General features: G+C 48.7%; 2 protein-coding genes across 2 annotated transcripts; both read left to right on the forward strand.

The window, feature by feature from the left end:
• Positions 1–4,080: 4,080 nt before the first annotated feature.
• On the forward strand, positions 4,081–6,345 carry SEPHS2 (selenophosphate synthetase 2). The gene has a single exon (XM_047780076.1). The coding sequence runs from the start codon at positions 4,248–4,250 to the stop codon at positions 5,601–5,603; it is 1,356 nt and encodes a 451-aa protein (XP_047636032.1). The 5' UTR covers positions 4,081–4,247; the 3' UTR covers positions 5,604–6,345.
• Positions 6,346–13,309: 6,964 nt separating this feature from the next.
• DCTPP1 (dCTP pyrophosphatase 1) lies at positions 13,310–17,762 on the forward strand. The gene is made up of 3 exons (XM_047780078.1): positions 13,310–13,780; positions 14,478–14,588; positions 17,272–17,762. The coding sequence occupies exons 1-3, from the start codon at positions 13,683–13,685 to the stop codon at positions 17,567–17,569; spliced, it is 507 nt and encodes a 168-aa protein (XP_047636034.1). The 5' UTR covers positions 13,310–13,682; the 3' UTR covers positions 17,570–17,762.
• The last annotated feature ends 3,317 nt before the right edge of the window (positions 17,763–21,079 follow it).

Consider the following 21,079-nt stretch of genomic DNA (forward strand, 5'->3'; position numbering starts at 1 on the left):
GCCCTAAAATGACAAAAAAAAAAAAAAAAGTTATTGCCGTGTAAAGTTCTAGGGAAACCAAGGTGGACAAAACAGAGTAGGCCCTGCTCTATGGAGCTTCCAGACCAGTGGGATGGACAGACCGTTATGGTGGTAACCACACATATAAGAGCTGCAGGGAGTTCCTGTCATGGCGCAGTAGAAATGAATCTGACCAGGAACCATGAGGTTGCAGGTTCAATCCCTGGTCTTGCTCAATGGGTTAAGGATCCGGCGTTGCCGTGAGCTATGGTGTAGGTCACAGACCCGGCTCACATCCCACGTTGCTGTGGCTGTGGTGTAGGCCGGCAGCTGTAGCTCCGATTAGACCCCCTAGCCTGGGAACCTCCATCGAACCTGACTAGCATCCATGAGGACACGGGTTCAATCCCTGGTCTAGATCAGTGGGTTAAGGATCTGGCATTGTCATGGGCTGTGGGGTAGGTCGCAGACGTGGCTCAGATCCCACATTGCTGGACTCTGGCGTAGGCCAGCGGCTACAGTTCAGATTGGACCCCCTAGCCTGAGAACCTCCATATGACGCAGATGTAGCCTTAAAAAAGACAAAAAAAAAAAAAAAAAAGATTTGCAGGAGTTCCTGTTGTGGTACAGCAGAAATAAATCTGACTGGTATCCACGAGGATGTGGGTTTAATCCCTGGCCTTGCTCAGTGGGTCTGGGATCCAGTGTTGCAGTGAGCTGGGGTGTAGATTGAAGACGCAGCTCAGATCCCATGTTGCTGTGGCTGTGGCTGTGGCTGTGGTGAAGGTTGGCAGCTGTAGCTCCAATTCAAAAAAAAAAAAAAAAAAGAATTGCAAAGTGTACTAAACACTGCGAAGGAAAAGTCCAAAGAACTAAAGAGATAGCTTGTAATCAGGGCACCTGATCTTGTGACTTTTTAACCCAGGTGAGGTGACTACAGATGTAATAGAGTGGTTTTGTTTTTCCCATAATGATAAGAGAATCTTTCACATGTACATTATGCTGAACATTTTGCCAACAACTTTTCATAGTTGAGATTTTCATATGATCCAAAGCAGAGATTATGACCTTCGCTTTGACAGACGTGGAAACTAAAGGGTAAAGAGGTTATATAACTTCTTCAAGGCCAGACAGATTTGCTAGCTGGATTTGAGAGCAAATCCAGAGGTCAGACAAAACCCAGAGGTTTTTTGCTTCCCTATCTATAGCTTTTTCACTTTCTTAATTTTTGGTATTTTTAAAATTCTGAAATACAACATACTTTTTAAAATGTTGAAATATAGGTTACTTACAAAAATCATGGGAACATATACATGTATCGTTTAAAGATTACCCATGTAACCACCATCCAGTTCAAGGAACAGAATTTAACATAGCTCAGAGGTTCTCTTCCCCAGAAGTAACTCCTATACAAAATTGTGTCAATTGTTCTTTCGCTTTCCTTTTGAAAAAAGGAATAGTGTAGGATAATAGTCAGTTTAGGAGTTATCCTGTGCCTCAGCAAGTTAAGGATCCCCCCCCAAAAAAAGGTCAATTTAAAAATCCCAGTGGGGGAGTTCCCGTCGTGGCTCAGTGGTTAAAGAACCAGACTAGTATCTATGAGGATGCGGGTTTAATCCCTGGCTTCTCTCAGTGGGTTAAGGATCTGCCTTGCAGTTTCTCTAGGGCATGTCCTATGGGTGGAATTGCATGGGTTTGCATATGTCCGACTTTATCAGTTAGGGTCAAATTCTTTTTTCTTTTTTTTTTTCCCTAGGGCCACACCAGGCTAGGGGTCGAATCGGAGCTGGAGCTACTGGCCTACAGCAGAGCCACAGCAACGCGGGATCTGAGCCATGTCTGCGACCTACACCACAGTTCATGGCAATGCCGGATGCTTAACCCACGGATCGAGGCCAGGGATCAAACCTGCAACCTCAGGGTTCCTATTCGGATTTGTTAACCGCTGAGCCACGATGGGAACTCCTAAGGTCAAATTCTTTTCCAAAACGTTTACACCAATTTAAACTCCCATAAACAGTGGTGGGAACTTTTTTTTTCAAAGTATATATTATATTCAGATGTTTAAAAAATGTTTTTAAGTTCTAAATGTTAAAAAAAACAAAGACAGGGAGTTCCTGTCGTGGCTCAGTGGTTAATGAATCTGACTAGGAACCATGAGGTTGCAGGTTCGATCCCTGGCCTCGCTCGGTGGGTTAAGGACCTGGCGTTGCCATGAGCTGTGGTGTAGGTTGCAGACGCAGCTAAGATCCCACATTGCTGTGGCTCTGGCCTAGGCGGGTGGCTACAGTTCTGCTTAGAACCCCTAGCTTGGGAACCTCCATATGCTGTGGGTGCGGCCCTAGGAAAAACAAAACAAAACAAAAAGAACAAAGACAATACAATGAAAAAAACCTCCTGTCCCGTACCCATCTCATTCCCTCCCCAAAGGCAATCAAAATCACCAATTTCTGGTGAGGATCCTTCCAGAAATATGCTTCTGCATGTATTTCCCCCCTTTGCAACAAAGAGTAGCATTCTATACACACTGTTCTGAAGTAAGTTTGTTTCTCTTAACAAACATCATAGGCAGTATACCTGGTGGTCTTTGGAGCACATTGCCTGGATTCATATCCAGCTCCACTCCAAACTGGCTGTGGGAGTTTCCCTCACGGCTCAGTGGTTAAGGAACCCAGCTAGTATTTACGAGGATGTAGGCTCAATCCCTGGCCTTGCTCAGTGGGTTAAGGATCCGGCGTTGCCGTGAGCTGTGATGTAGGTTGCAGATGTGGCTCGGATCCCACGTTGCTGTGGCTGTGGTATAGGCCACAGCTGTAGCTCCAATTAGACCCCTAGCCTGGGAACCTCCTTATGCTCTGGGTGAAGCCCTAAAAAGACAAAAGACAAACAAACAACAAACAAACAAACTGGTTGTGACTTTGTATAGAAGTCATTTAATCTCTGTGTGCCTCATATTCCTTATCTGTAAAGTGCAGAAAGAATCCTAATGTAGCAGGTCTTTCGGAGAATTAAAAATAGTTAATACACCTAAGGCATTTAGAATTATGCCCATTAGAACTGTAACTATTATCAATATAACCACGTCAAGGTTTTCTCATTCTTTTTTACAGCTGCCTGGTAGTCTATTATATAGATACCTCACAGTATTTGAATCATAATTAATAAAAATTTAAGTTGTTTCCAGTATGTCGATGTTACAAACAGCACAGTAATAAATTAGTATCATTTTGGAATCACACAGGTGAGTACATCTGTAGGAGAAAGTTCCAGAATTGATACTGCTGGGTGAAAGGTATTACCTGCAGTTGTAATTTTAATGAATACTGGCAAAATACTGCCCTTCATGAATACATCACAGATTCTCATATATATTAACTTAAAGAGATACAGAAACTTGAGAATAGAAGAGACCCAAGTAAGCTAATTTTTGGCCAGATGAGTCAGCAGAGGCCTAGGAGAAGTAACTCTCACAGGGAGTTAGTGGTGGAAACAGCACCAGACTCCTCGTAGGTGTCTGGATTAGAGTCCTAAAATACTTTTTTTCCCCAATTTTGTTGAAGTATAGTTGATTCACCATGTCGTGCAGAGTCCTACTTTTTTAAAAGTCCATGTTAACATTCCATTATTTTGATGCTGCAGTATGCCATATAAGCTGGTAACTTAATCTTTAATTTCTCACTATTCTTTCTGATTTTTCTCCCTGGGCAGTTTTCCTACCCTAGATTGATCATGTGCACTATGCCGAACTTTGGAGAATTCCGCCCGGCTTGAGGTGTGCCCAGTGACCGATCTTTCCTCAACTTTGAAAATGCTGGAGTTAATAGCAAAAAAAAAAGAAAATGCTGGAGTTGGTCAAATGCCTCTAGAAGAACAGAGTTCTGCCAGTCACTCTCAAGAGATCATTTAAATTACATCAAGGGAAATGAACCAAAGCACTCGCTGTGTAATCTTGCCCAGACCAATTTCGCAAGCTGGTGGTTAATTTGTAATACGTCTTTTAGACCAAAGGAAGCCCGCCTCCTTGTGGCAAAGTCATTGGCTGGTGCCTCTGTCAATCACCCGGGGTATAAATAAGGGAAGCCGCCAGCCCCGCCTTCAGGACCGCTGGAGCGCGTGGGGTCGCCGCACGCGCTGTGCCGGGGAGACCCTCTGCGGTAATATCTGGCCGTTACTCCGTATTAACTGGAGTCGAAAGTAAACGGGACCTCTCCTCCTCTCTCTTTTCCCCTCCCTGCCGGGCAGGCGTGATGGCGGAAGCCGCGGCGACGGGCGCCGGCGGAGAGACGATGGCGGCGGTGGCGGCGGGTGAAGGCTGCTCGGGCCCGGCGGGCTTGTCTCTAGGTCGGGGCTTCTCGGGCTACCGGCCCTTCGAGCCCCAGGCGTTGGGCCTGAGCCCAAGCTGGCGGCTGACTGGTTTCTCTGGCATGAAGGGCTGAGGCTGCAAAGTCCCCCAGGAGACGCTGCTCAAACTCCTGGCGGGACTGACGCGGCCGGAGGTGCGGCCCCCTGTGGGCCGGGGCCTGGTTGGAGGCCTTGAAGAGGCGGCCCAGGAAGCCGGCCTGCCGGTGAGGGCGGAACCCAGCCCAACCTTCCCAACCCTCGGCATTGGCCTGGACTCCTGCGTCATCCCCCTGAGGCACGGGGGCCTGTCCCTTGTGCAGACCACGGACTTTTTCTACCCCTTGGTGGAAGATCCCTACATGATGGGGCGCATAGCTTGTGCCAACGTGCTGAGTGACCTCTACGCCATGGGCATTACTGAGTGTGACAACATGTTGATGCTCCTCAGCGTCAGCCAGAATATGATTGAGGAGGAACGAGAGAAAATAACCCCCCTCATGATCAAAGGCTTTCGGGATGCCGCGGAAGAAGGAGGGACTGCAGTGACTGGCGGGCAGACGGTGATAAACCCTTGGATTATCATCGGCGGAGTGGCCACTGTGGTCTGTCAGCCAAATGAATTCATTATGCCCGACAGTGCCGTTGTTGGGGATGTGCTGGTGTTAACCAAACCCCTAGGAACCCAAGTTGCCGTCAATGCCCACCAATGGCTGGATAATCCTGAAAGATGGAATAAGATAAAGATGGTCGTCTCGAGAGAAGAAGTAGAGCTGGCCTATCAGGAAGCCATGTTCAACATGGCTACTCTAAATAGAACCGCTGCTGGCTTGATGCACACGTTTAATGCCCACGCAGCCACAGATATCACGGGCTTTGGCATTCTGGGACACTCGCAGAACCTTGCAAAACAACAGAGAAATGAGGTGTCCTTTGTCATTCATAATCTGCCGATCATCGCCAAGATGGCTGCCATCAGCAAGGCCAGCGGCCGCTTTGGGCTCCTTCAGGGAACCTCCGCAGAAACTTCTGGGGGGTTACTGATTTGTCTGCCAAGGGAGCAAGCAGCTCGCTTTTGTTCGGAAATCAAATCTTCAAAGTATGGAGAGGGTCACCAAGCCTGGATCGTGGGCATTGTGGAAAAGGGAAACCGGACAGCCCGGATCATTGACAAGCCTCGAGTTATTGAGGTCCTACCTCGCGGGACCGCTGCTACTGCTCTTGCTCCTGAGAATTCCAGTGCCTCCTCTGAGCCTAGCTTGTGAAATGGAATAGCAGAGGTTGTTTGGACTGTAGAGCCTTTGAACAAAATCATGGACAATTCTCAGGAGTTACTTTTAGGAAGAAATTTCCAAAGAAGGCTGCCTGCATAGTAGTTCCAGCTGTCTTTTCTAGGTGATTTGAATCGGCCCATCAAAAGCTGCACATTCCAAGGTCAGAAGTAACATTTTGGACTTCCATTGGGTAGGTCTGTTAATCTCTTGAGTGGAAGAAGAACAGAAAAACCTCTCTTTCCTCTTTCCAAGAGCAAGATGAGGCTTCTCGGGTCTGAGAGATTTTTCTTGGCACAGGGTTGACTGATTTCTGCAGAGGGGATGAGATTATTAAAATTACATAGACACCAAAAATAAATTGCAAAATGGAAAACATTTAGATCAGAAGCAAATAAGTTTGGACCAATACTGTTGACAAACCTAAATTGTTCAGGGAGAGATTAAAATGCAATGTCAAATCCTTTGTTAGATTTCTCTGAAATACTGGCTCTTTCCTGCTCTGGACAAGAATTGAGCAGCTTGTCCAATGACTGGGAAAGGAGGACTTCCAGCCACCTTACTTGGTCTCTGTTAATGATGTTTCTCCCTCTAAACCCCTTCAAGGACTGGGAGAGGCAGAGCAAACTCCAGAGTCCAGGCCTTGGTGGACATTAAATCTTGTGCTGAAAATTCCTGGTGATTTAATCCATAAAGTGATTTCTAGTGAAATAAATAAAGATTTTGTTGAAAAATTCTTCTGGCTAGTGTTTGGATTCTTGGAATCCTAAATCTCTGACAGTCTTACAAAATGAACCAACAGATACATTTAGAGTTGACAGCCAAGGACTGAAGACAGGCATAAACCCCAAGGACTAGAGGGTGGGAGAGGAAATAGTGAGAGAAAAGGTGTCAACAATTTTTAAAAGATAGAAAGGAGGTGGAAGAGGGGTAACTGACTTAATAGAACAGAGGAGGCCGAGGTATAAATACCTTCAGAGTTGGGGAATACTGGAGTTCTCGTGGCTCAGTGGTAACAAACCTGACTAGTATCCATGAAGAGGCGGGTTTGATCCCTGGCCTTGCTCAGTGGGTTAAGGATCTGGTGTTACCATGAGCTGTGGTGTCAGTTGCAGACACAGCTTGGATCTGGCGATGCTGTGGCTCTGGCATAGGCCAGCAGCTGAAGCTCTGATTGTCTCCTAGCCTGGGAACTTCATATACGGCTGGTATGGCCCTAAAAAGACAGAAAACAAAACAGTAGCGGAATACTAACAGGAAGCGAGGGGATATGCTGCAGATATACTAAGGAAGCCGGGGTGGGGGGTGGGGGGGGAGGGTCAAAGGAGGGGGATAAAAGCAGATGCTGGTTAAAAGTTTAGGCACAAGGTAATTAGTTAGATTTTTGAAGTTCTCAAACTTCTCCCTCGTGTCATATAACCAGATGACTGTCTCTCACCTCTGTAGATAAGGAGGTTTATTTTCAGGAAAATGAGGATGTAAAAAATACTGTAAAATCAGGGACACCAGGCAGAGCAGAGTACAGGGAGCCTGACCAAAACCAGAAGAAAAAAGACAGAAGATGAGACAGCCCGGAATCCCTGCTGTGGCACAATGGGATCAGTGACATCTCTGTAGTGACAGGATGCATGTTCAATCCCCAGCTGAGCTGGGACGGCACCATGGGTTAAAAGATCCAGCATTGCTGTAGCTGCAGTTGCTGTAGCGCTACGGTAGCTGCACCGTGGGTTAAAGGATCCATCGTTGCTCAAAACTGGCTTGGAGTTCCCGTCATGGCTCAGTGGTTAACAAATCCAATTAGGAACCCTGAGGTTGTGGGTTCAGTCCCTGGCCTCGCTCAGTGGGTTAAGGATCCAGCGTTGCCGTGAGCTATGGTATAGGCTGCAGATGCGGCTCGGATATTGCTGTGGCTGTGGCCAGCAGCTGTAGCTCTGATTGGACCCCTAGCCTGGGAACCTCCATATGCCGTGGGGCCGCCCTAAAAAAAAAAGAAAAAGAAAAAAGAAAAAAAAAGACCAATATAAAAAAAAGAAACATTGTCAATTAAGTTTATATTGCCCCTACCTGGTGAAGCTAGAAGATACTCTTCTGCAGGAAATAAACCTGCCCAGAAAAAAGACCTATAAATACAAACATTTAGGGGGCCCCCAGTGAAAAATCCTTGTACGAGAAAATCTCCCAGTTGAAAAGCACTCAAGCACATTCTTTTTAATGCCTCATTCTCAAATGTGAGCAGTCAAGGATCACCAGACATTTGAAGCGAGCCTCCAACTTGAAAGAAGTCAAAGCAAACAAAAAACTCAAAGACAATACAGGGAGGAAAAGAAAAAAGAGCAGAAATAAAGTATCCATAGAAAGATGAGAACAAAGCATTTAGAATATAAAAATGAGCTAAAATTTTAAAATTCAGCAGAAGACTTGGAAGATGAAAGTTGAGGAAAGGAGAACAAAACAAAAAGATGTGCAACAGAAGAGAGAAAAAAGTAGGAAAATTAGAGGTGAGCCAGGAGGTTCAACATCTAAGAGGAGTTCCAGAAAGGCAGTAAAGCCTATGGAAGAAAAAACTCTCAAAGAATGATACAAGAAAGTTTCTTGAAATTTAAAAGTTATGTCTGTCACGTGCCTTTTCAATTTCCAGCCTGGTGAGTGGAAAAAGACCTATACTCCATTTACTGCTAAATTTTAAAATGCCAGGGATAGGAGTTCCCTTCATGGCTCAGCGGACCAGCATCCATGAGGATGCAAGTTGGATCCCTGGCCTCACTCAGTGAGTTAAGGATCCCACGTTGCTATGGCTGTGGTGTAGGCCAGCAGCTGTAGCTCTGGTTCGGTCCCTAGCCTGGGAACTTCCCCATGCCTTGGGTGCAGCCCTAAAAACAACAACAACAAAGTAGACTAAGCTAAGCCATGATGTTTGGCAGGTTAGGTGTATTAAATGCATTTTTAAAAAAAATGCCAGGGATAAAGAGAGAGCCTAATAACAATAGCAGATGTTTATGTAGTCCATACTCCTTGCCAGGCACTACTGTGTCTTTATATAGTAACTCATGTAAACTTCTAGCAACCCCATTTTACAAATGAGGAAGGTGAGTTGCAGGGAGATTGAGAAATTTGTACAAGGTTGCATTGTCAATTTTTTTCTTTCTTTTTTTCTTTCTTTTTTTTTTTTTTTTGTCGTTTCCTTTTCTAAGGCCACTTCCTGCGGCATATGGAGGTTCCCAGACTAGGGGTCCAATCAGAGCTGTAGCCACCGGCCTACGCCAAAGCCACAGCAACAAGGGATCCGAGCCGCATCTTCGACCTACACCACAGCTCATGGCAACGCTGTGGTGCAACAGGATGGGTGGTGTCTTCGGAGCGCCTGGGACACAGGTTTTATCCCCACCCTAGCACAGTAGGTTAAGGATTCAGTGTGGCCTTAGCTGCTACTTAGGTTGCAGCTATCACATGGATCTGGTCCCTGGCCTGGGAATTCCATATGCCTCAGGTCAGCCAAAAAAAGAAAAGAAAAAAAAATTTAGCAAATGGAGAAAAAAAAAAAAGATGGAGGCAGTTATAACTCCAGCCAGAAATAGAGCCTTGAAAAATAAATAATAAATACAATAATTCAATTGGTTTTTCTCGAGCTCAGAGCTCAAAGCTCTCAAGTAACTTTCCGTAAATGCCCTGCTTCATCTCACAGCAATCACCCTCCTCCCTCTCTCACTAAACTCTAGCCCACGAGCCTTTCCACGGTGTTTCAGACAAATTGAGATCCTTCGTTCTCTGTCTAGAACCTCTCACCCCATGCTCTCAATCTAGCTGGGTCACTCTCAGTCCTAGCTTAGCTCAAATAAAACCTCTTCATAAAAGCCTTCTCTGACTTCAGCCAATACCCAGCTACTCTCCAACTCATCACCCTATCTATTGGCTTCATAACCCTTATCCTAATCTGTAATTATCTTGAGAATTTATTTACTTTTTTTTTTTTTTCCTTCGGCTTTTCAGTGCCATACCCAAGGCACATGGAGGTTCCCAGGCTAGGGGTCGAATTGGAGCTATAGCTGCCGGTCTACACCACAGCCACAGCAACGTGGGATGCAAGCCAAGTCTGTGACCTACACCATAGCTCACGGCAACGTCGGATCCTTAATCCACTGAGCAAGGCCAGGGATTGAACCCTCATCCTCATGGATACTAGTCAGATTTGTTTCCACTGTGCCACAGTGGGAACTCCTTAGTTTACTGTATAATCGACACTTTCTGCTAGTATGTAAGCACCAAGATGGCAGAGGATGTTCTGTCATCAGCACCTGGAACAGTGTCCTGTCCACAGTTAGTGCTCAGAATACACAGAATCAAGGAGTCAATGAATAAGTGAGTAAGGTCTAACTTGGGGACCCTAGCACCGTATGTTTTCACACTTTCCTTGCTCTTGGTGTCTCCTAGTGGTGGAAGTTGGTACTACAATCAATCAATTTCTCTCTCTCTCTCTCTCTCTCCCCCCCCCCCCGCCCCCCTTTTTTTAGGGCCGCACCCTTGGCATATGGAAATTCCTGGCTAGGGGCTGAATTGCTGCAGATGCTGGTCTACACCACAGCCACAGCAACACCGGATCCAAGCTGCATCTGGGAACTACACGGCAGCTTACGGCAATGCTGGATCCTTCATCCACTGAGTGAGACCAGGGATCAACCCAGCATCCTCATGTCATGTTCTAAACCCACTGAGCCACATTGGGAACTCCCATCCACCAATCTCTTAAGACAGGCTTTGGAGAAGAAATTTGAGCCTTGGACCTGATGGTCCACTTACACAGCCCTCTCACTGGTTTATTTTCTAGCTTGGGGTGGGCAGTAGAAAGGGGCAGGAAAATGATTGGATGCTTCCCTGATCTGGGTCCTCTTCGTTAACCTGGAAAAGGCTAGGGGGTGAGAGCAAGGTAGGCATCCAACTACTCCTTGAGGAGGGGCTGGACAGCAAAACGGAGGTGGCAGGCAGTGGAGGTGACAGGCCTTGGGTGGAAATTAGGACAAAATCCTGGGTACAAACAGAGGTAAGGAAGTACAGGCGGAAAAGACAGAGGCAGAAAAGGAAAAGGGAGTCAAAGGAAGAAAAGAAAAAGTAAGTTGACGGTAGAGAAGGAGGAAGAGAAAGGACAGAAGGGCAGAAGAAAAGGCAGTGGCGGAGTTCCCGTCGTGGTGCAGTGGAAACGAATCTGACAAGCATCCGTGAGGATGCAGGTTCGATCCCTGGCCTCACTCAGTGGGTTAAGGATCTGGCGTTGCTGTGGCTGTGGCATAGGCCGTCAGCTGTAGCTCTGGTTTGTTCCCTAGCCTGGGAACGTCCATAGGCTGTGGGTGTGGCCCTAAAAAGCCAAAAAAAAAGAAAAGCGAGTGTCAAGTGACCTCAGCAGATACCCAAGCACATGATGAGGTCTGAATTCATCATCTCCCCTCCTACCCCAATGCTCAGGTCTTCTGTGTCCTCATTTCAGCAAACAGCAAAACTCTCCATTTGTTTACTCAAGCCAGAAACTCAGTTACCCAGGACCCCCTCTTATCACCCCTCTCCCATATCCAGTCCAAGGTTGCTTATCCAGAAGCAAATTCTGTGCCTTCGTTTTATCCAGCAGCTCAGCACCACCAGCTGTCCACTCATTCTGGGACACCTTCCTCCCTTAGCCTCTGTAACATCACACTTTGCCAATTTTCCTCCAGCCTCACTTCTCTCTTCTTTTCTGCTCAACAGCTAAATGTTGGAGTACCCCAAATCTTGGCTTCGTTTACCCAGATTCTTTTTTTTTTTTGGCTGCGCCCTCAGCCTACAAAAGTTCCTGGGCCAGGAATCGAACCCATCCCACAGCAGTGACAATGCCAGATCCTCAACCCACTTGAGCCACCAGGGAACTCCTACCTAGATTCTTGTGTTAGCTATTCTTCTCCAATGTCCTGCTTTAAGAACTGTTTAAATGACTGAGACCACCAAATCCAAATCTCCAGCCCTGACCTTCTCTACACTTGAGGCTCATAAATCCACCTGCCAACTTGACAGGGATCTTTAACTTGCTTTGTCCTAAACCACACTTCTGATGCCACATGTGTTCAATCCTGCACCTCATCTTTCTCATCCAGTATGAGCCATCATCCAAAATAAAATATAAACTAAAACTCATGGTTGATTGACCCGATCGTGCTTCTTTTTAATTCTCCCACACCATACCCCACCATTCTCCCCCTTGCTCACTACATTCCTGCCACACTGGAATTCTTTTTGTTTTTAGAACATGCCAAGCCTTTCCGGCTTTAAGCATTGGTGTTCTCTCTACCTAGAGCTCTAGTCCCCTTGATTTCTCTTCAGTTTAAATGTCACTTTCTCAAAGACAAGTAGCAGAAAACCCAACTACAAGTGGCTTGACTAATAAAGGGATGTATTATCTTATGGAACCAGAATCCTAAATCAGGGCATCTTGTAACTTATAAAAATAAGTAGCTCAGTAACTTTGTCAAAGATCCAAGTCCTTTCTATCCTGCCATCTACCAGTCCCAGCTTGTGGACCAGCTGTCCTCACAACCTGATCCTCACATACCAGCATCTAAGGTGGGGAGTTCCTGTCGTGACTCAGTGGTTAATGAACCCGACTAGTATCCCTGAGGTTGTGGGTTCGATCCCCAGCCTTTCTCAGTGGGTTAGGGATCTGGCGTTGCTGTGAGCTGTGGTGTAGGTCACAGACGTGGCTTGGATCTGGCGTTGCTGTGGCTGTGGTGTAGGCCAGCAGCTGTAGCTTCAATTCGACTCCTAGCCTGGGAACCTCCATATGCTGTGGGTGTGGCCCTAAAAAGACAAAAACAAAAAAACACCCAAAAAACAAAAAACCATCTAAAGGTGGAAACACCCTATGTCCTAAGAACCTTTCTCAGAAGTTGCCAACAGACTTCTAACTTCTGTCAAGAACTGGGCCACATGCTCACCCATAAAACTGGTCAATGGCCATGGGACTATGTGGTCAATCAAGTAGAGGAGGGGAGACCCCAGAACAGCATCATGGCTCTGCAAGAATGGAGCAGGGGGAAGGGCAGTTATTAGCACATCTTCCCTGGCCCATGTCATCTGTTTTTTAAAATGATTTTTATTTTTTCCGTTATAGTTGGTTTACAGTGTTCTGTCAACTTTCTACTGTACAGGTGACCCAGTCACACAAATACGCATTCTTTTTTCTCACATTATTCTCCATCATGTTCTATCACAAGTGATTAGATACAGTTCCCTGTGCTATACAGCAGGATCTCATTGCTTATCCACTCCAAATGCAATAGTTTGCATCTATTAAGTCGCATGCAATCTAAAGTTGCCCCACTTTTCACAATATTTAAATACTGTAACATTAAAATTTTTTTTTCATGGAGTTCCCGTCGTGGCGCAGTGGTTAACGAATCCGACTAGGAACCATGAGGTTGCGGGTTCGGTCCCTGCCCTTGCTCAGTGGGTTAATGATCCGGCGTTGCCGTGAGCTGTGGTGTAGGTTGCAGACGCGGCTCGGATTCCGCGTTGCTGTGGCTCTGGCGTAGGCTGGCGGCTACAGCTCCGATTCGACCCCTAGCCTGGGAACCTCCATATGCCGCGGGAGCGGCCCAAAGAAATAGCAAAAAGACAAAAATAAATAATAAATAAATTCCCCTTTCTTGTTTAAACCCCTCACTTCTGGTCCTCTCTACCGGGCTCCCCAACCCGTCATTTCGCTTTGGCGCCATCTGGCGCCCAAAAGGGAAGTGACACGCCTGCGCTCTCCTGCCCTCAGCCCTTTGTTTCTTGCCCTAGTTGAATCTGGTACCTATACCTTTAAGATGCTTAGCAAGCCTGAACAATTCGAGGGCCGGAGCCTAGGAACGCCCGCTTGAAGTTCTCTTAGGTTGCTCCAGTCCGGGTAAGGGGCGGGCTGTAGCTAACTCCACAGAAGTAATTGGTCTTTCCTTAGGCTCCGCCCCCGTGAAGCAATCGCGAACGCCTGTGATTGGTCAGGGGCTCTGGAGGCGGGGGCTCTGAGCTTGGCCCCGCGCTCTCTGGGGCAGTCCCGGCTGCAGTGCGGTGGTCAGCATGTCCGAAAGTGGGGAGACGCATGAGGACTCAGGGGGAGAGGGCATTGCCGCCGCCGGCTCCTTCAGCTTCAGCCCGGAACCCACGCTCGAGGACATGTAAGCTGTCCTTGCCCCATCTGGGCTGGGGAGATCTCCCCCTTTCTCCTTCCTATTGCGCTCCTATTGAGGAGGATCCCTCCACGTGGTCGGGAGGAAGGCTAGCAGCTATGCTCGGGTCCCAGCGCTGCTGGCTGACCCCGGGCGAACATTCTAACCAACTGGTCTGCAAAATGGGCTTAACAAGGCACGCCTGAACATTGTTACCTACTAGAGTCCGACGCCACTACTGCCCTGCCCCCTGCCTTTCAGGAGCAGGAGGTAGGATGGGGGCAAATATAGTGCTGAGAGGTGGAGATGTTTCTTTCTTGAGGAAATCTAGGAAGGCATCTTAGGGGAAGTGTCCTGGCGCTGCATTCTGTAAAATCAGTAACATTTAGATAATGCAGAGATTGGAATACTCTACGTGGAGGAAACTGCAGAAGAAGCAGTAGGAAGTGGAATAATGGAAAAGAGGGAATTACTAGGTTTCAATAACTTAGGGTCTGTGTAAGGACACACACATCTCATAGATGAGGAAACCAAGTACCCTAAAGAAGAAATAGCTTGTTCATGCCATCCAAGGAATTAGTTGCACAATCTCCTCTGATACCCATGCCCCCATTACATATTACTGAGGTATCTGCTGGGTCCCTGCATCTCCTCCCCAGTCCCCTAACATTGGGACCTGGACTTCTACCCCTTCCTCCTATTCCAGCCGCCGCCTCCATGCCGAGTTTGCTGCTGAACGAGACTGGGACCAGTTCCATCAGCCTCGGAACCTCCTCCTGGCCTTGGTGGGAGAAGTGGGAGAACTGGCAGAGCTCTTGTGAGTAGATGAAAGGCTTTCTGGAAGAGTCTGTGTGTTGGGGAGGGGAGGGTTTATTTGACCATCAAGTATCCCTGGATTCAATTTCCCCTCCTCACGACCAAACGCTGTGCCTGTTTGCTAGGGATACAGAGATAACTTATGGGTCCCTGTCCTCTAGGGATGCCCAGTCTGCTAGGAGAGAAAAGTCTGAAACCAGCAAGGGAGATCCAGGTCTAAGAAGGGACGGTGGCGATCTTCCTTCACCTGTCTCCCGTCGTGGCTCAATGGTTAACGAAACGGACTGGGAACCATGAGGTTGCGGGTTTGATCCCTGGCTTTGCTTAGTGGATTAAGGATCCGGTGTTGCCGTGAGCTGTGGTGTAGGTCGCAAACGCAGCTCGGATCCCACATTGCTGTGGCTCTGGTGTAGGCCAGCGGCTACAGCTCCGATTGGCCCCCTAGCCTGGGAACCCCCATATGCCACAGATGCGGCCCTAGAAAAGGCAAAAAGACCAAAAAAAAAAAAAAAAGAAGAAGACCTGCCCATAACATTCCAGACAGGGGGTACTGTTTGCAAAGATGGTGAAGTGGGAAGGGGCAAGTTAAATTCTAGGAGAATGTAAGATTGCATCAGTGTAACCTTCTTGAGGAAGGGCAAGGATTCTGTATCCATTTGTTTGTTTGTTTTTAGGGCTGCACCTGCAGCATATGGAAGTTCCTGGGCTAGGAGTCAAATCCGAGCTGGATCTGCTGACCTAGGCCACATCCACCGCAACGCTGGCTCCGAGCTTCATCTGTGACCTACACCCCAGCTCACAGCAACGCCAGATCTTTAACACACTGGCTGAGGTCAGGGATCGAATCCACATCCTCATGGATACTAGTTGGGTTCTTAACCAGCTGAGCCACTTCGGGAACTCGGGATTTCGTATCTGTTTTGCTCACTGGCCCGCGTAGGTGCTCAGTGTATATCCACTGAGGCTGTGGGGGAGACAGAGGATGATAGAATCAGGGCTGGCAAGTCATGGAGTTTGGACAGAAGACATGCCGAGGTTTGAGTGGTGGAAAGATCACTGTGTCTGTAGAGTGGATTGGATCCCCAAGTGAATTGTGTCAGGGGAGACCCGTGAGGAGGCTGGTATAGATCAAGCCAAAGGTGGTGAGGTCTGAGCCAAGGCAGTCACTGTCAGATGGGGAAACGAGGACTCAGAGCTGTGGGGGGGGGGGGCTACGAGTCGTTCGTTACGGATTCATGAGCATCACCTGTGTGCTAGGTGGTCTGTGGCTTTGAACTAGACAGTTCCTCCCATCACAGTGCAAGGAGACGGACAATACATAAGCGACCTCGTTTGAAAAAGACGTGGAGAAGTTCCGTCGTGGCGCAGTGGTTATCGGATCCGACCAGGAACCATGAGGATGCGGGTTCGATCCCTGGCCTTGCTCAGTGGGTTAACGATGCCGTGTTGCCGTGAGCTGTGGTGTAGGTTGCGGATGTGGCCGGATCCTGAGTTGCTGTGGCTCTGGCGTAGGCTGGCAGCTACAGCTCTGATTAGACCCCTAGCCTGGGAACCTCCATATGCCGCAGGAGTGGCCCAAGAAATGGCAAAAAAAGACAAAAAAAAAAAAAGACATGGAATTGTGACAAGTTCAACGAGGAAAGTAACACAAGGTGGTGAGAAAGAAGGTTACAAAGGGAGAGGGGTTTCCTGAGGAGGTGACATCTGAGCCAAGACCGCAGTAGCATCATGCAACCATGGGAAGGATGGGAGAAGAGCATTCAAGGCAGAGGGAGCAGTAAGGGCAAAGGCCCTCTGCCAGTTTGTGTGTCTGCGTGCAAGACAGAAAATGCCCAGGGTGGCTTTAGGTGGGGAGTGCGAGGGAGAGTGCTGGATAATGACAGTGGAAGACGCAGGACTCAGGTCATGCAGGATCTGAGGTTATGCAGGATCTGGAGGGCATGGTGGGAGTTTGGATTTTATTCCAAGCACAGTGTGGGGGGGGTGGTATTTAAGTCAGGAAGGAACAGAATATAATTTGTGCTTTTAAAAGATGGGACAAGGCAAGAGAAGATGAATTTTCGGGATTCTGCTGTGGTCCAGGTCTGAGGTTTATTTTGTTGTTGTTGGTTTTATTGTTTGTTTGTTTTTTGTCTTTTCTAGGGCCACACCCGAGGCATACGGAGGTTCCCAGGCTAGGGGTCTAATCGGAGCTGTAGCCACCAGCCTACAGTACAGCCACAGCAACACCAGATCCAAGCTGCGTCTGCAACCTACACCACAGCTCACAGCAACGCCGGATCCTTAACCCACTGAGCGAGGCGAGGGATTGAACCCGCAACCTCTTGGTTCCTAGCTGGATTGGTTAACCATTGAGCCATAATGGGAACTCCCAGGCCTGAGATTTAGTTTGGGGAGGCAGGGGCTGTGGGGGTGGGGGAGTAGAATTGGGTCTCCATAAGTGACATGTCCTCCTTGGCTCAAGTGGGGACACAGGTCTGGGTGAATCATCTGTGGAATTCTCCTCCCCCGCCCTGAAGGGTCCAGGGCCCAGATGGGTTGAGTTGTCCCTGGAGGAACTTCCCAAGAGGTGGGAGTTCCTACCCCTGCAAGGACTGGGTGCTCCTAAGAAGGGGGCGGGGGTGGAACCTGTTGTCCCCACTCGCCTCTATGTGTGGGTGCCTGTCTACGTGTTCTGTCCCCAGTCAGTGGAAGCCCGATGAGGAGCCGGGGCCCCAAGCCTGGTCCCCCAGGGAACGAGCAGCGCTTCAAGAGGAGCTGAGCGATGTCCTCATCTACCTGGTAGCATTAGCAGCCCGCTGCCGGGTGGATCTGCCCCAAGCTGTGCTTTCGAAGATGGACACTAACCGGCGACGCTACCCTGCACATCTGTCGCGCGGCTCGGCCCGCAAGTATACAGACCTGCCCCGTGGGGCCACCTCAGACCAGGCTGTGACGCCTGCAGACGGCGCCTGTGAGTCCACAGGTCAGGCCTCAATCTAGAAACACGGGCACAGACCCTGCAATCAGCATAGCATCTAACGAGCAAAAGGTGCCGGGCCATGAGACCTCATTCTAGTCCTTTTTTAACAGATCACGGGCCTGAGGGGCTGCCCTCCTTGAGGTCCGAGGCCCAAGGATCTCCAGAGGATAGCCTCCTGGTATTTTCTCCTTCAATAAAAGTTTTGGTTAGCAACTTCTGGATTCTTCCTCAGGCAGCCAAGGAGGCTGGCTCAGCCCATGCTGGAGAGGGGCACCAGGAATGCCTCTGAGCCAAGCTCCCGTGTAGCTCCCACCTGCAGTGTGGACAGGTCTGATTTCTAGTGAGTTCCCCGTCTGATCTCATGCACGTCCCTTTCCCTTCTCTAAACAAGATCGGAGGCCGGCTGGAGTTCGTGTCCTGGCTCAGCAGTTAACGAACCCAACTAGTATTCATGAGGACGCGGGTTTGACCCCTGGCCTCGTTCAGTGGGTTAAGGATCCAGCGGTGCTGTGAGCTGTGGTGTTGGTTGCATACGCAGCTTGGATCTCGAGTTGCTATGGCTGTTTTGAAGGCTGGCTGCTACAGCTCCAGTTGGACCCCTTGCTTGGGAACTTCTGTATGCCTCGGGTGCAGCCCTAAAAAAGACCAAAAAAAAAAAAAAAAAAAAAACCCAAGATTGGAGGCTGGAGGCTGGCTGTAGTGTTGGATAAGAGCCCAGATTCTGGAGCTAGGCTATCTGGGTTCAAATGCCTTCTGTGATACTTACGAGCTGGATGACGTTCATGTTAATTCATCTGTCTGTGCCTCTATTTCCTCACCTAAAAATGAAAAGAGTGGTACCTGCCTGATAGGGTTGTAAAGTTTAAGTGAGTTAATCTAAGAGTGCTTAGGACAGTGCCTGGCACACAGGAGGTCTTTTGGAAGGTCACAACTGTTATTATCTGTTTCCCTTTTCTTTTCTAGGGTTACACCTGCAGCACATGGACGTTCCCAGGCTAGGGGTCGAATTAGAGCTGCAGCTGCCAGCCTACACCTCAGGCACAGCAATGCAGGATCCAAGCCGTGTCTGCGACCTACACCACAGCTCACACCAACACCAGATCCTTAACCCACTGAGCGAGGCCAGAGATCAAACTCTCATCCTCATGGTTCCTAGTCAGATTCTTAACCTGCTGAGCCACAGTGGGAACTCCCTGTTTGCCTTTTCAATTCAAAACTTTCAGGGGCCCAGAACAGGAAATGTCAACAGTTAAGGCAGGCCCCAGCCTCGGGCCCCAGCCTTGTCTATTAGGACCGCAGCCCTGTGAGAGCCCGCTGCCCATCTCCCTTGGTCCCCAGCACAGATCAGGGTCAGGTCTGTCTGAAGTGGAACAGAAGAGGGCTTCCTCTCTTTTAGGGCTTGGGTCCCTACTCTCCTATCCCCCTAAGGCCAATTTTTTGGTGCCGCTTCTACACCTAAAGATAGTGCTGGTGTGATGTACCCCATGTGTGACCTAGGCTCATCCCTTCCTTTTAGAGATACCCATGGCCTGGGCCTCCTTCCCAGGCAAGGGTAATGCGGAGAAGACCATTAAACTACCTTGGCTGCCCCTCAGCCTATTTCCACATTGGTTAAATGAAACATCCCCTTTGACTGGCCTCATTCCTCTTGGTAGTGACCTCACGCCCTCTTAACCAGAGACCTGTCTTCCCAGAATCCATCAGATGGGAACTGCTTTAGCTTTCTGTTCGCAAACCCTCCTTTGGTCTCCCCACCAGGGGTAGCAGGAGCCTCATCTTACTGAGTTCTTATTTCCTCCTGTCTCCTTTATCAATTATCCCCTCTCCTCTGTATAATCCACATCTCTTCCTTTCCATTAGCCCTTCCCACTAGCATGTAAGCATAATTGAGTCCCTTCCCCATTCATAAGACAAAACCCACACTTCCCTCATGCTTTTCACAGCCGAGACTCTAGAAAAGGGTCGTCTACACCCATCCACGCCGCTTCTTCATTCTCCCACTTATGCCCTCACCCAATCAACGCTGGCTCTCACCCCCACCCTCCACGGAAAGTGGTCTCGCCACGTCCCCCAAATCCACACACATAATGGACACCAGAGCAGCATTTATGTGTTTCCTGCGTAAAGAATGTTCCTCTAGATTTCCCAGATAAGACACTCTGGTTTTCTTTCTCCCTCTGGCTGTTTCTGGTTTGTTTTTTGTTTTTGTCTTTTTAGGGCCGCACCCTTGGCACATGGAGGTTCCCAGGCTAGTGGTCTAATCGGAGCTGTAGCCGCTGGCCTACACCACAGCCACAACCACACCAGATCCAAGCCGTGTCTTCGACCTACACCACAGCTTATGGCAACACTGGATCCTTAACCTGCTGAGCAAGGCCAGGGATTAAACCCGCAACCTCGTGGTTCCTAGTCAGATTTGTTTCTGCTGCACCACGATGGGAACTCCATCCCTCTGGCTGTTCTTTAACAGACTCAAGTTCCCGAGTTTTCGTTTCTGTTTTTTGGGTTTTTTTAGAGCCGCACCCTTGGCATATGGAAATTCCCAGGCTAGGGGTCCAATTGGAGCTGCAGCTGCCGGCCTACACCACAGCCATAGAGCAATGCCAGATCCAAGCCACGTCTGCAACCTACACCACAGCTCACGGCAACACTGGATCCTTAACCCACGGAGTGAGACCAGGGATTGAACCCGAGTTCTCATGGATCCTAGTGAGGTTCATTACTGCTGCACCACCACGGGAACTCCAAGTGCCCTTTTCTGGTTGTGGTACCTTGCCCTCTGGACCTGCTAGCCCTAAGCTGTTACTTCCCATCACCTCCCTGACTCTCCACATGTACCTCACACTCAACATGCCCAGACTGGGGTGCAGCAATTGCTGCCACTTCAACTCCTGTCCTGCACCTCATCCTATGTCCCCACGTCAGTGACACTGCCTGCAGTCACCCAAACTAAGAGATGAAATCAGCCTCATCTCTCCTTTCCCTTATCCCCACATCCACTTTAACTCCTATGAATTCTAGCTCCTTGATAATATCCAGATCCATCTCTCCCCTCTAATCCCTTAAGGCTTCTTATGTGGCCTTGGAACCTTTAACCTGGCTTGGAAGGTCCCTAATGCTCCCTCTCCTGCTAGCCTCCTTGCTTTTTGTCCCCCTACATTCCACCCCGGGGGACACCTGCAAGGTCTAACAAGTCCAGCATACTTCCCCAAACCCAATTCTCTCATGACCTTAAGACTAGCCTGAGGAGTTCCCGTCATGGCTCAGGGGAAATGAATCTGACTAGTTTTCCATGAGGTCGCAGGTTCAATCCCTGGCCTCACGCAGTGGGTTAAGGATCAGGCCTTGCTGAGAGCTGTGGTGTAGGTCGCTGACACGGATTGGACCTGGTGTTGCTATGGCGGTGGTGTAGGCCAGCAGCTGCAGCCCCAATTTGACCCCTAGCCTGGCAACCTCCATATGCAGCGGGCCCTAAAAAGACAAACAACAACAACAAAAGATCAGCTTAAATATCACCTCTGAGAAGAGCC

This window comes from Phacochoerus africanus, chromosome 5 (assembly GCF_016906955.1).
Source record: "Phacochoerus africanus isolate WHEZ1 chromosome 5, ROS_Pafr_v1, whole genome shotgun sequence".
NCBI classification, from domain to species: domain Eukaryota; kingdom Metazoa; phylum Chordata; class Mammalia; order Artiodactyla; family Suidae; genus Phacochoerus; species Phacochoerus africanus.

Coding starts and splice junctions, on each gene's coding strand:
- DCTPP1 (XM_047780078.1), top strand. CDS start 13,683: ATGTCCGAAAGTGGGGAGACGCATGAGGACTCAGGGGGAGAGGGCATT. Junction 13,781..14,477: donor GAACCCACGCTCGAGGACAT/GTAAGCTGTCCT, acceptor CTCCTATTCCAG/CCGCCGCCTCCATGCCGAGT. Junction 14,589..17,271: donor GGAGAACTGGCAGAGCTCTT/GTGAGTAGATGA, acceptor TTCTGTCCCCAG/TCAGTGGAAGCCCGATGAGG.